The sequence below is a fragment of the Ochlerotatus camptorhynchus genome, unplaced genomic scaffold (genome assembly GCF_037179485.1).
Source record: "Ochlerotatus camptorhynchus isolate MF236.1 unplaced genomic scaffold, CSIRO-AGI_Acam_v1.1 ptg000146l, whole genome shotgun sequence".
Classification (NCBI taxonomy): Eukaryota; Metazoa; Arthropoda; class Insecta; order Diptera; family Culicidae; genus Ochlerotatus; species Ochlerotatus camptorhynchus.
In genome coordinates this window covers 1,942,078-1,956,663 of record NW_027040636.1, presented here as the reverse complement: position 1 = coordinate 1,956,663, position 14,586 = coordinate 1,942,078, and the positions used below count along the sequence as shown (strand labels likewise).

Here is a 14,586-nt window from a genome sequence, read left to right as displayed (position 1 = left end):
CTCACCCCGCATGCTTTTTTTCTTCCATTATTTAGACTTTTTTGGTTCGTGAGAAAACAACATCAAATGAAAAGGAAATTTCCTGAAAATAAATGTTATTAGGGAAAGTACTATAAAGGTCGATACAATTTCGTATACTTTTGGTTATATTTTACTTTAAGCTTAGGGTGGCCGTATTACCCTGCCGTCCCTACTTACCTATTGTAACTGGCATGGCTTTGGCCTATCCATACAAGCTCGCTTCGTTCGTCAGTCAGTTAGCAAGTCAGTCGGTAAATTTCCTTTGCCTGGTCGATACACGTTCACCGTCGTTGTAGTCGTTGTCGTTGTGGCCGTCCTCGAGATTGTTGTTGTCACCGTTGTGCTACATCTTTTTTTTGATAAAGTGTGACCATTTTAAACCTCACTGTTTGCCAAAAATTGCAGTTTACCTTGGTGTTTCGTTTCTATTTGAACTTGATATTATTGTTCCGGACGGAAGAAGATTGTGCGTTTTCGTTATGTTTTTGTGAAAACACTTTTGTGTTAATTTGACAACAATCCTCTATTATCTATTGGGGTTTAATTCAGCAAGAACAAAACTTCAATACAATCTTTAAATTTGTGTTCCAAATTGTGACCGTACATCAAGGACGGTTTCAGTTCCGAGTGGCAGATAATTTGTTAAGGCGTGGATTGCATGATATATAGGTCAACGCAGTGCCAAGAGGATAGTTGTGCCTTAGCTCACAATCCAAAACCACAACCATGCCATCACTCACAGCTGCTAGGCTATTCAAAGGACTCAGACATAACAAAATTGTACGTATTATTTGTTTTCTATTGTGTGGGTTTGAATTGGTAAGTTGTTACAATTAGCTGCGAATTGTATAGGCATTTGACAAATACAATTTACATAGTTATACATAGCATGTCGTAAATGGTTAGGATTCAAACCTTTTCCCGGAAGCTACTCTTGGTCATTCATCTGTAACATTAAATAGTGCAAATGTACCGTTGTGGAACAATTTTACAGAATAAGGAAAAGGGCACTAAAGGTGACCATGAAACGAAGAATGCGTTATCTGGACGGTACGATGATTTTGGATTATAATAAATAATCGTCTAAAAAACCTCACTGCTATATATGTTTGTACCTAGGCCTAGGTGCTTATCCCGCATTTAGTCGTAAAGAACTAAGTTTGTGTGTCTTGCACGTTTCATATGCCCTTTACTTCCATTTTGTTTGCTTTTGCTATTAACAACAGTTGCATACACACATATTATAAGAAAAACATATGTTTGCTGTCTACAAGCGCGTTATTCGGCCATTGTTTGTATTATTGCATTCTAACGGTTGAGTCTAGTCCAAGTTAAACAACGATGAAATTTACTAAGGCTTAAGTTCAGTGCCATTTTTATTTTGCGGTCAGTCATAACTGACTCGATTTGTCCTAATTTGTATCAATACTTTACGCCAGGATTTTTCAAACTCTTCAAGTCACGAAGCACGTTTTGATCTGGAAATCGTTTGCGGAGCTCAGAATTTGTTAGAATTTTGAATCCTGAAGTTATGACTTCTGAATTTACAAAACAAAGCTCAAAAATTGGCGAGAACCCTTTAATTTTATGAACAAACTATTTCGGTGAAGAAACGCACATCGGAGAAGAAACGTACCTACCTCAAATTTGTATTTTCGAAGATGAGGTGTATTTTTAAGAAGAAAGGGTACCCAGCATATTGCCTACCATTTGAACTTAATCAAAACTGAATTTTGTAACGATCTGCCATTTTTTTTGAATAGATATCTAGATCCACAATGCACTATAATAGTCCAAAACGGCAATTTAGTGGGAAATTTCTGTTCCGTTTCTAATCATTTTAGGTGGTTAGTGTCTTGGTAGAAGATGTCTATAGTTAAATGGGCCTTCTTTTTATAAAAAAAATATGATTAGGGGGGTCCTTATTTTAAAATAAATCAGGAATCTAATATTTTTGTTTTAAGTTATAGTTATACCACAGACAAACAGACATAACTCTCGCAAATTGTTCATCGAACAAGCATTTAACGGACAATTTAAAAGTATCGCAGTTGGTAGTACCGTCACCTGTGGCGCGCATAGGTAATTCCCTTGTGTTTGACGTTTACACACTGCCGCCATCTGTTCAGTGTAATGCCCCCCACAGTGTACTCAACAGATGGCGGTAATGTTTTAGCGACAATGTTTTACAGTGAGAAATATCTGTTATGTCTGTTTGTCTGTTTACTTTTTCTCAGACGTTAAAGCGATCCAAGGTTTGGTTAAAATTTACCAATTTTGCAATTTTTGGCATGCAAATTAATAGCTTCGTGTCATTTCAAAATTTAAGTTTTTTGGGGACTTTAATGCGCATCGAGCAGTGGGGGCATAGTAGGAGTAAAATTAGGTTTTTTTTTGTTAATTTTGATTTTATATTGTTTTAACATTTTAATTAATTAGCCTATCAGGCTCTTCATCTTTGTTTTACTTGTTATTCTAATTTATGTATTCACGTTTTTCTATTACTCTACAGAATACCCCTTGGCAGGTGTGTTATGTTTGAATTGAAAAAAGTACCAAACTACGAGTATAACTTAACCTAACGTGCTAGATCACGTATGAAGTGTCTCTGAAACTTTCTAGGATAAAAAACTCTCCGTTCTTCTGATGTCTGAATTCCAGCCAGGAGGTGGATCTCAGAATTTCTAGTTCGCGGGGGACTGTTTAGGATCATCCTAAGGATCTTGTTCTGGATCCTTTGGAGTTTGAGGTGATGGCATTTGACGCAACTCTCCCAGATTGGCATACTGTACTCGATTACGGGAAGGATGATTTGTTTGTAGACAGCAAGCTTATTTTTCAGAGACAGGGTAGACCTCCTGTTGATGAGTGGTTACAGGAATCTTTTCAGGATGTTACACTTGGTTTTGGTTTTTGTCAACGTACCCACTGAAAATCAGCTTGCTGTCTAGTATTAAGCCGAGGTAGACTAACTTCTTTGACCATTCCGCCACTGTGCCATTCAGGCAGATCTTATTATTCACCGACGCAACAAGTCTGGGAGATTTAGAGTGTGGAAAGATGATGACCTGGGTCTTTGCCGCGTTGATACGGATCTTCCAGCTGTTGAAATATTCAGACAGGAAGTCCAGGCCTCTCTGAAATTTAGCAGTCAGACATCCGATAACCCTACCCTTGCAGGCGATATATGTGTCATTTGCGAACAGAGACAACGATTCACCATCAGGGAGAGCCGGTATATTGGAGGTGAATAGGTTGAATAAAAGAGAGCCAAGGATGCTTCCTTGTGGAACCCCGGCACCGATGATGAAAGCATCCGATGTGATGCCATTCAGAAAGACTCGGAACGTTCTATCCGATAGATAGTTATTTGTTATCTTCACTAGGAAGATTGGAAGACCGTACTGCTGAAATTTGAACACCAGGCCATCATGCTAGACATTGTCGAACGCTTTTTCAATGTCCAACAACGCCATGGCAGATGTTTTCGAAACAGACTTGTTCCGTCTGAGAATGTTTGTTACTCGAGTCAGCTGGTATACGGTCGAAACCAAACTGTTCCTCGAGTAACAAGTTGTTTTCTTCGGCAGATGTCAGGTAGACTGCTCTTTCGAACAGTTTTGATACCCCAGAGAGAAGGCTGATTGGTTAATAACTTGAAGGAGAGGACGGATCCTTTCCAGGTTTCCGGATGAGTATGACTTTAGCTGACTTCCAACACGAGGGGAAGTAGCCAAGTCTGAGGCACTGATTTAAAATCAGTGCCAGATGGTTGTAGAATCTCGAACTCAAGTGTTTGAGTTCCAGATTCAGGATGTTGTCGAAACCTGGGGCCTTCATGTTTGTAGATGATTTGATACAGGTCAACAGTTCGTCAGTCGGATTCCTCGGGAAAAATAATAGGAATCTGATGGAGGTTGGTTGCGTTTACAGCAACCTCAGCTTCGTGAGGGCTGACGATGTTTTGTCCGAGATTATGGGAGCTGACGAAGTGTTGATCTATCGCGGCAACCTTCTCTTCAGGAGTTATCAGATGAACGACTGGGTCGTCGGGACTATCCAGTGGGGTCAGTGGTGGAATGGGTCTTGGCTTATTTTTAACGATTTTGGTTAATTTCCAAAAGGGTTTTGCACAATCTGGGAGAGAGTGGATCCTGTTAGCAAAGTTCTGATTTCTGAGGTCCACCATCCTAGCTTGGATGGTTTTTGTTAGGCGATTACAGTGCGTCTTCAAGACAGGCAAGCCAGAACGCTGGTATTGCCTGTCTGGATACTGGCACTTGTTGTTCCCTGGCCCGGGATATCGGCTCCTCGATGGAACGTAGACACCGGTCAACGTCTTCGGGCGTCTCCGGAAGGACACCGTAGTCGTGACACAGTATTGGAACTGATCCCAGCTGACGCGATGGTAGTTGCGTCGGGAAGCTTGAAATCGGTTGACGAATGAGCCCACATCGGCCTTCACCGGATAGTTGTCCAAACTCAGCTCCTGGTGGGTCACAGGTTGCGAGATGTTGTGGGGGCATAGGGTAATGTTCCACCATATATACATGACCAACCCTAATGAACACCATTTATCTAGTTTTGATTTATTATTTTTCTGCTTTAAATTACGTTGCCCCTAAAAAATATTTTTTATTCTAACTTTTCTGTTTAAAATATTGACAAGTGATAAGATTTTTTTTAACTGAAATACCAGCATTACATTTCATTTCCCCAAAATTTCACAAAGAAAACTGCGTTTCTCAATTCTAGGGAAGCTTCTTCAAATTTCTTGGAAAACATCTAAATAAAAAAGGCATACACTAAAAATAGGCCACATTGACCAGAAATCCATTCCCGGAAAATTTACTCCGTCTAGAACTATCAATACAGTAAGACAAAAGCAATTTCCAGTAGATGCTGATGGAAACTTTTGGTTAGGTAGGAAAGAACTTTCAGAGAAGTCGGAAAAACTTCCGGAGAATGTTGGAAGAAACTTACCGACTCTGGTCGGATATATTGCTCGTTCGGCAGAAATTTGGCTGGCATTTTTCAAGTGCAACTTCGCTTCGCAACTTTGCATCGCAACTTTGCATCGTAATTTTGCATTGCAACTTTGCATCGCTACTTTGCATCGCAACTCTTCTAGTGGTCCCAGGATATGCTGGATGAATCTTCCGGAGAAAGTTAAAAATAAACATCTGGGGGATATCTGAAGAATCATTCAAAGGAAATCAAATGAAGCTTCTGGAGGTAGTAAGAAGAAACTCCTGAATGAAGTCAGAAAAAATCTGAGGAAGTAGGAAAACAAATTCTGGGAATGTCTGTGTCATCACCTGAAGTAGTTGGATGAATCTTCTACAAGAAGTTGAAAATAAACAGTTCCAGTAGTAGTCGGAAAAAAATCTTGGTTGTATTGAAAGACATCCTGAGGTGTAAACTTAACATTTAAATCAAATGATTAAATATAGGTTATTAATACTTTTAAAATATTTTGCTATACAAAAGTAATACCCCGGCAAGACTATGGTTTATATCATGTAATATAGGCTGTCTTGCAATGAGCACTCATATATCTAGTTTTCACTGGAAATCCTATGTATGAGTGCTCATTGCAAGACAGCCTATATTACATGATATAAGCCATAGTCTGTCCGGGGTATAAACATGTACAAATTGATATTTCACTTCGGCTTAAATCATCCCACGGTGTGTTTGCTGCAATGAACATAATACAAAACAAAATCGCCATTCCAAAACCATCACGATTTGAAGGAAAATAATTTTCTCTGTATATGTTGAGACTACTACAGAGGCTGTTCATTAACTATGTAGACAGTTTTTGGGGATTCTAAACCCCCCTTCCCCTGCATAGACAATTTCCTATTATTTTTTTTTAAATTTGTATGGGCCGTTGATTATTCCTGCACCCCCCCCCCCTTACCTTTCTACATAGTTTATGGACAGCCCCTATAGACTTGCAGACAGATTTGTATCAGGGGATCTTGAATTAACAAATTTCAACAAACAACATTTGTCTTCAAAAGCAAAAAGTGGTCCACAGAAAAAATCGTCGAAACTGATTCATATTCTGTTCATATGAAAAAGTGTAAAAGTCAACTCACATTCTGTATTAACAGAAAATGTTCGTAGAAAAGTAACAATAGAAAAGATTTAAAAAAAAGGGCTGACAAAATCGAGTCATAACTATATTTATTGAGATTTTTCCTCTTATGTTATCCTAATCCATAGAATTAATAGTAAAATTTCTACCTGGCTTAGTACACTTTTCATTTGGCAAGTGTGGTAGTGTTCGAAGAACACTATGTATTTATGTTCCAGTAAGAACATAAAACTCAAGAAGAACTAAATTCAACCGGAAAAGGAACTACTCGGTTGACTGCAGATGTTGTTCATCAGTTCTAAGTTCAAAATAAAATGCACATCCAAATCTATCTTCTTCGGAAATCATTAAAAAACGGAACTTAAAGGTCAAGCTCAAATGTATTCATCCGTTTTACTACCTTTGCGCTTGACAGTCACTGAAGCTATAATTTCGTGGTTGACAGTCACATGCTCAGCACAGCGCATCAGTGTAAAACCCCAATGCAGATTACAATTCTTTGAAGGTAATGTATGTCTGCACGCTTTTCGCAGTTTGACCAACAGAAACAATATAGCCATGGCAATGAAATTGGCCGTGGCCGTGAATTGGGTTGAAATTTGAGTGATATGTTGCTATTAAATTTTTTTACGAGTGCAATTCCAAGTGATTTTTCACGTTTACTATTCAACTTGAAAGACTCATTAGTATTCGACAGCCATTTGTGCAATTCTCGTTTTTGGGAAATCCGTTGCATTATCCAATTCGAGATGCGCAAATGGATGTTGGAAGAATTCTTAATTATCTTCAATTGAAGTTATTTCATATTAATCACGGGCCGATTTATCTATTGGAGACCCTTAGTGACAGTTCTGAAGTTTGCAAGATATTATTTAAGCCTAGCTGTTCATTTGATTTGATTTTGAGCTAAAGCGACAATGAGTGCCACTTTGTCATTAGTTGCGCAATTATTATGCAAGTTACAGTGCTGCTTAGCTGCTTTTTTATTATTGAATCCGCCAATGTAGCAATGCTATAGTTTTAACATTTCTTCGTTTCTCTGTGTCAATCGTTGCGTTGCGACAACGATGTAAGATTAAGTTCATATTGTTACTCCTAAGCTAGGAAGTTATGATATGCAACATGTTTGCGTATGTTAACGGTGCTTTTTTTTTATGTACTTTCAGGAAGGCCCTCATTCGACAATACCAGAAGATGAATTCTTCGATGCGGTGGAGACTGGTCTCGACAAGATAGAGGAAGACCGACAGCTGCGTGTCCGCCTAAAATTTCAATCTCAACAGGTAATTTCAAATGTTCGTTTTATAAATACTTCTACTTGAGCGCCATTTGTTTTTTCGACAGTCACAAATAAGCACGAACAGCTCTGTTCTTAGTAACCAAGAGACTGACGATGGTAACCAGCAATCAGAGGACTTTGGAACTGGTGTGCAGGCTCATTCTCACAAACTGTGGCCAGAAATCGACAGAATCTGCACGGAGCAATTGTATCAAGCCCGCCAAGGTGTCGGAGATGGTGGCAACGGGTGGCAATTGTTTGCCGATGAGGGTGAAATGAAAATGTATCGACGGGAAGAGGAAGTTGATGGGATGGTGATTGATCCGCTGAAATCCTGTCACGTGGTGAAAGGTGTAACAGCGCGAGAAATGTGCCATTACTTTTTCGATCCCGCCTACAGAAACGACTGGGAAACAACGCTGGAAGATGTACAGATAGTGGATAATGTAGCCCCGGATACATTAGTCTTCCTGCAAACATACAAGCGCATCTGGCCGGCCAGTCAACGTGATGCTCTGTTTTGGTCACACATGCGAAAGATCACCGATAATTTGGACCAGGGTGCGCACAATGTTTGGGTTGTGTGTAATCATTCCAATCAGAACGAAGAGTATCCGGTAAGTTGTCGTTGCATGATAATATTGCAAAAACATTGCGTGAATACGTACCATTAGCATCTGTTTTGTATGAACATTGAATAATTGGATTTGGGTGGTTAATTTATTTGTTGGCCTCTATTGGTGCAAGCTAGTCTCTTTTTAGTGGCTAGTTTTCTGTTTTCAAGCTTGTCACATAAAAAAATATTATTTTTAACAAATTGTAGTAACTTTTAGGGGACCGGCTCTAAAAATGTCACAACATAGCTTCAGTTAATGCAAAATAAATTCTAGTATTTTAATCATTTATGGTAAATGGTGACTTTGTCAATACTTTTACCAATTATCGTCAAGGAAGAAGTGTCTGTTTTAAACATTTACCACACGCTATTCCAAAAATATCAAAATTCCTCCAACATTAAACAAATAACCCAAATAACTCCCACATCGATCTGAACCCGATCAATGATGTTCATTTGTCAACTTGTGACTCCCAACTTAGTTTACCTATTTTTGGATAGGTTCAGTTTTGACCGATCTGGGTGGATTTTAGTCAAATTTGGGTAGTTTTGAGATAGCGTTCAATAGTTCAAATGTCATCCCCGGACAAGTAAGAATGACCCAAGAGTGTTAAAGTGCCCATTAAACTGTTTTTAACCTGATTTGGAAAACCCTCGCTGTTACGGACGAGGGAAATGAACAAATTCATTATCCGTCAAAGAATAGGTGTTTATTGTGGTTCATCAGCGTTAAAATTTTCGACGCAACATTTCCAATATCGGAAGCGATACACAAAAGCCAAAACATTATTTTAATTTGAACAAAAAAAATTTTTTTTTTGAAAATTATCTGGATTTTCATGAAATAAGCCACACGAAATTTCAGCGTTTGAATTGGCTGAAAATTATCGCATACTTGAATTTTGATGCGATCTTACGTGATTTTAGTTTACGTCTGATTCTGGCCACTTTCACAGTGGAACCGGAATATGTGTGGCCATCTTTTTTTCCTCTGTGCGGGACATAAATCCACTGCGACCAGTTATTCGATCTAATATGTTATACACCGTGTACTTCGTTTAGTGCATGTCGTATTACTCCATCACTATTGAGAAATGAAGAAGTATTCGGTTTTGATACAGTTGTCATTCTAGCCGTTATCGCTACAATCCGGTTATATTTCATTCCACATTTAAAAAAAAATCTCAACAATAATATCGATTAATTGAACATATTTCAGCCCGCAAACCAAGGCAAATGCGTTAGAATTTATCTAACAGTGATATTGGTATGTCACACATATCTGACGCCAGGCAAGGATAGCAAAACTGCAACACGCGACGATCTAACGTGCAAAATTACCTACTGCTCCACTGGTAAGAGAACTATCCTTGTTTCCATGAAATTTGCTCTTTTACAAACATAATCATTTTTTTCTTCCGAAACCATTACAGTGAATCCTGGTGGCTGGGCTCCAGCGACCGTGCTCCGTGCTATCTATAAGAAAGAATATCCAAAGTTCCTTAAACGCTTCACAGGATATGTTGTTGACCAATGTAAACATAAGCCAATTATGTACTAGTGCTTGAGATGAATGCGTGAGATTGGGATGTTCGAGTGCCTGAAAACTGAAGTAACCCAGCAACGATGGGCCAGTGGTCTGAATCTGCATCACGTCGAATGAACAGAGGAAATCAGTAGGTCTTGATTAGAGGAAACTTAGATTATACGAAAAATATTACGGCACGTTGATGCCACAGGATCCTTGTACTATGGTTATTATAACTTTGTTGACTGGCGTAGTATATATTTTTTTTTCAATTACTGATAGATCTTTATTCTCAAATAACGGTCGAATATTATCAAAATCTATGGCTCATAAAACAAAATATGGTAGTTCTTGGTTGTGCAGAGAAACAATTGTTTTATTATGCGATTTGATAGAAAATATTCTGCACTGAAATTTGACTATTGGGAGATAATATTACACTTATAATTTTAGTGAAGCATTTAAAAGTGCTCTTTGGTGCCTGATATGGAACTAATCTACCGATGAACACATCACTGTTCCTACAACATGTCTGACTGTTGTTTTAAATATGTTATATATACGTCTACCAGTAATACATTTTTTTTGGAAATCTGTGTGTATTAGATGTAACACTAAGCTCTCAGTACGGTGTAGAAAAGGACTCTTCAACACCGTCAGAGTAAAGTTCGCATTTTGTTTATAGCGCCCGTACAGTGTTTTTGTCTACCGCAGCAACTATTTAGTTTAAAGCAGGCTTGCAATTGCTCATTACAGCTAAACTGCTAATTTTTGGAATTATGAAACTATGAGATACTATAATGCTAATTTTGTATTGTAAGAGGTGGGTGGAATGGGTGGTAAAGTTTGTGTATGACATACACAATTTATCAATTTTGCTTTCAGAAGGTCACAACTAGCGATTTTATGATCTCTGATTGCTCGCTCATCACGTTGCTCATCGTTACAGCTAATCGCTATTGTGACCCTCTGAAAGCTAAATTAACATATTTTATGTATCATACAAATACGTCACCTTCTCTTCTTGCATCTTGTCACTAAGAATTACCATTCAAATATTTCATAGCTTCATAAACCCGAAAAATAGCATTTTAGCTGTAATGAGCATTTGCAAGCTTGGTTTAGAGTCTGGGTTTTATTCGGCGTTCTATGTTCATTCCTTTCGGAAATTTTGTATACATCGAAATTAACAAATAATAAACAAAATCAAGTTATCAGTGTCAATTGCTCTTGCTACCACACTAGGGTTTGCGATCTGATTTCCGTCCTTCTAAGCACAACCTGTGCAATATCGCTCTTTTTCAGCCGATTTGTACGAAAAATTGAATGTTTTTATACCGTTCAGTTCGATCAATGAAGAAAATCTGACCCTTAGGCGTTGGTGTGTGTTAGCGAAACATCTATATTTAAAGGTGGTGTAGCGGTAAGGGAACATCCATAAATGACGTAGCAAATTTTTGATCCGCCCCCTCGTAGCGTATTTTGCTATATCCAATACATGGCCGGTCACAAATTCTGAAACCTCCACCTCCCCCCTCAAATGCTACGTCATTTATGCATGTTACCTAAGCGTGACTGCTTTTCACCCCAGTGTGGCTGAGGCATAAAAATCTCTGGTCTGGATATCTACCCAGATGTGAAAGCTACCTTCCTGGCATTCGATTGCCGTCAATGGGCAATCAATGTCCGTCGGTGATTACTACTCCCCGTAAAAAAAGAACCTTAGAGGAACAATGATATGTATTGTAACCATACAATAACATGTATTGTATTTAAAATAAATCGTACTGTCCACCACGTTAAAATAACCATATAATTTATTGTTTCCAAACAAAAAATCTACAATAGAACAAGGGTGTTGTTATGTATCTTAGCCGTACAAAAAATCACTTTTTCCCGAACAAACTTCAGCCATTTCCCATTAATTTTATTGTTTTTCTATTGTTGAAAATTCATGCTAGGGGAAATGGATGTAATGTCGGCCTAAATGCCCCTAATTTGGGCCCATACATAAATTCAGCAACCGACTAAATTATCAATACCGCCCAAAAATATCCATTAGTACCATCCCAATGACGCGTTCATCTAGATAACATTGATAAATAGCAGATTGTTAGCGATGGGCCCAATCTTAGATCCATAAGCCAACATTAGAGCCATTTCTCCTATATGGCAAGTTTTGCAGATCTATTGTAATAACAATATTTTAAATTTGTTTGTATGATATACATACAATAAGATTGAATGTTGGAAAGAGGTTGTGCTGTGATTGTATTTTATTTTATGGTAATTGTATGATTATTTTTTTTCCGGGTCGATTGCGGAACAGGAAAAGAGGCCTAGGATATATAAATAAATTAAGAAGAAGAAGAAGAAGAAGTCATTAGTCACATAACAGTGAGGGCACGGATGGATTTGAGTTCACCCACTCGAGGAAAAGTGACACACTAAATGTTCATTATTTATTATTCATGAACATTTAAGTGTTCATGATTAGTAAACATTGCCCGCAGCTTGTGCCACTTTTTCTCTAGTGAGTGAACCCAACTCCATCCGTGCACTCGTCCATAAGCGGATTCGCCCTATTGACCAACGCACGAAATGAACTGCACAAAAAAAGAACTGACGTTTAAATAAGCGGTGCCGTATTTACTGCAAATGAAGACTTTACGTAATTCTCGCGTAACTTTAGAAAAGGGTATTTTTTTTCCTTGATTTGTTTTCCGTTGATCTTGTTTTCCGTGCTGAGCACCAATGCTACCGACGACAGGAAGACAGCTCCCACACCTGGACCCTAACTATCGACCCATCAACTCATGAACCGGGGACCAATGGCTTTACTTCCCTTCCGAAGGAAGGCGTGATCAGAGATGTTATGCCTCAGAACATCCCGGTGGTGCCGAGTGGGATTGAATCCACGCTTACCACTACATCACCGGCGCCGCTGGTAGGTGGTGATAAAAAGTGTTAAATTTTCAAATGTACTGTACTTGATACTATCATAGAGGTAACTCTAAGACCAGAAGGTCCCGAAGAAACGTTCTCAACTTTTTGGCTCAGCTCTGGTACTCTCTTCGGTCTCAAGCTAATCGATGCACCCCTCGACGCATGGGAAAATCCACGAACCTCTCATTTAATCTGTCATAGCGAATCAAAGCAAACATAGTGTAGTACTAGAATTTCGACTAGAATGGGATAAGTTAATCGATTTGCTTGGGAGCGGTTCCACGAACAAGTGGGAAATTTTTCCAGTTTTTATTTTTTGTATTTTTTGATTTGCATGAAACCTTGCATACAAGTTTTTGGGGAAGAAAAACGCCGTTTTGCATACTTGGTTCGCCATTTTGAATCTAGCCTTACTTATGAGAAGGGCCTATGAAAAATGCACATGATATCTTCAAAAAATTGTATCTCGGAAACGGTTTGTCCGATTGGTTTGGTGTCTTGGGCGAAGTTTTAGACAATTGTTGGTGTTATATGGAAAAAATATGCACGGTAAAAAAAAAAAGTTTGGTATTTGTGTTTTGAACTAAAATATAAATTTTCCCTTTAAAGTGACATGTCAATAATTTTTTTATTATCCTTATGTTATAGCTGACTAAAAAATGCTATCTAGTGCACAGTAAGTTGTTCTGGAGAAAAATAGGTTACGATGAAAAAATTGTTTTTTAAAAAAAATACAATTTTCAAAAAAGCTATTAAGAAAAGTCAAAAAAGTTTGTCACCCTAATTTTATGAAAGTACATCAAATTTGCAAACAAAAAGTACTTTGGTAACATTTTTCTAAGATACACCGTTTAGAAGATATTACTGATTTAATATTGTTTTTTTTTTGATAACTTAATAAGTTTTGGCCCTTTTCGGATGTACTCCGTGTTTTTCCAGTTTCAAAAGTATTTTTTTCGGAAAGATTGGAAAATTTTGAGTTAAAATGACACTGACAGCTTAAAGATTCGAGTGAAATTCTCTGCCTTAAAAGTATTTTGAAAAACAAGTTACAAAATCCCACTATCAGGAACAATGATTTCTTCAAATGATTTTTGGTGCGTTGTGCTGAAAACGTGCTAACAAGTATTAGATACAGGTAATCAGATACCAGTTAGCTGTACTACGTGGTCACGTAGATTGTAAACATGGTCTTTGTTGGAACTAGTCCACCATGGCCACGCTGGCCATAACGAGGCTAGCTCCGTCGTTGACCGTTCCTTAATAATAAATAAAAAGAACGCAGTAGTCACCTTCCATCAAACTAGAGGGCTGCCGACTGATACCTCAATCAACAACCGCCGCACTCTTTATTCATTCCAGGTAGGGTATACGTCCCTAACCTCGGTCTAATATGCAGCCATCGATTACGTTTTTAATCATAACTCATCAATGAATTTACCTGCAAACGATATTCTACTGCTAAATGGTATGCTTAGATATGCTTATCATGTCGTTTGCTATCAGAAACCACGAAAAGTTGAAAAACTTACTTTTTTTAAGACAATAACTCACGAGGGAAATGTATGTAATATGGGTCTATTGTCCCCAAATTGGGTCTATTTATGGATGCAACTTCGTCCTATCTTGTTTGATCCTCAAAAAAACGCTCTTGGTAACGTTTTCTGATGTATTTTTTTTTATCACTATCACTGTTAACTTAATGCTCTTCATTCCTCAAAACATTTCTTAGAGAAAATTTTACGAAAACTACATTAAATCACTCAATTTAAAAATTAAAAATTAAAAATTTCGCTTATCGTCTTTTGACCGCAGAATATCTAAATCAGAACATTGTGATGTTCATTATACAGGTTTGGCAGAAAAAATCTCCCTTCCTGTTCGTTCCTTATCATCCAAATGCAAAACAACATTGTTGACGTTACTCTTATTGCTATATGCTGTCAAATGAATTTCATGGGCCATAGTTAGGAACATAGAAAAGAAATGTGTCCCTAAAGTTGGGTCCATGTTTTACTTGTGAAAACGTTGTTAAACAATTAAAATAAACATAAAATATTCAAACAGCAACTGTAAGTTTTACGTCTAGT

At 37.9% G+C, this 14,586-nt stretch overlaps 2 protein-coding genes across 3 annotated transcripts in view; both read left to right on the top strand.

Moving 5' to 3' along the window:
• cert (ceramide transfer protein) overlaps positions 1-10,303 on the top strand; it is a 50,383-nt gene extending 40,080 nt beyond the window's left edge. Inside the window, exons 1-5 of one of the 2 annotated variants that reach the window (XM_065221676.1) lie at positions 593-801; positions 7,294-7,410; positions 7,472-8,023; positions 9,242-9,377; positions 9,456-10,300. In XM_065221676.1, coding sequence (XP_065077748.1) covers positions 748-801; positions 7,294-7,410; positions 7,472-8,023; positions 9,242-9,377; positions 9,456-9,583 — 987 coding nt within the window. In that variant the 5' untranslated portion in view covers positions 593-747 and the 3' untranslated portion in view covers positions 9,584-10,300. Of the gene's footprint in view, positions 1-592; positions 802-7,293; positions 7,411-7,471; positions 8,024-9,241; positions 9,378-9,455 lie in introns of those variants that run through there. The other variant, XM_065221675.1, reaches the window with a different exon arrangement.
• The window catches only part of Etf-QO (electron transfer flavoprotein-ubiquinone oxidoreductase), a 476,511-nt gene that overhangs the window by 191,063 nt on the left and 270,862 nt on the right, over positions 1-14,586 (top strand). The gene's annotated exons all lie outside the window — the stretch shown is intronic.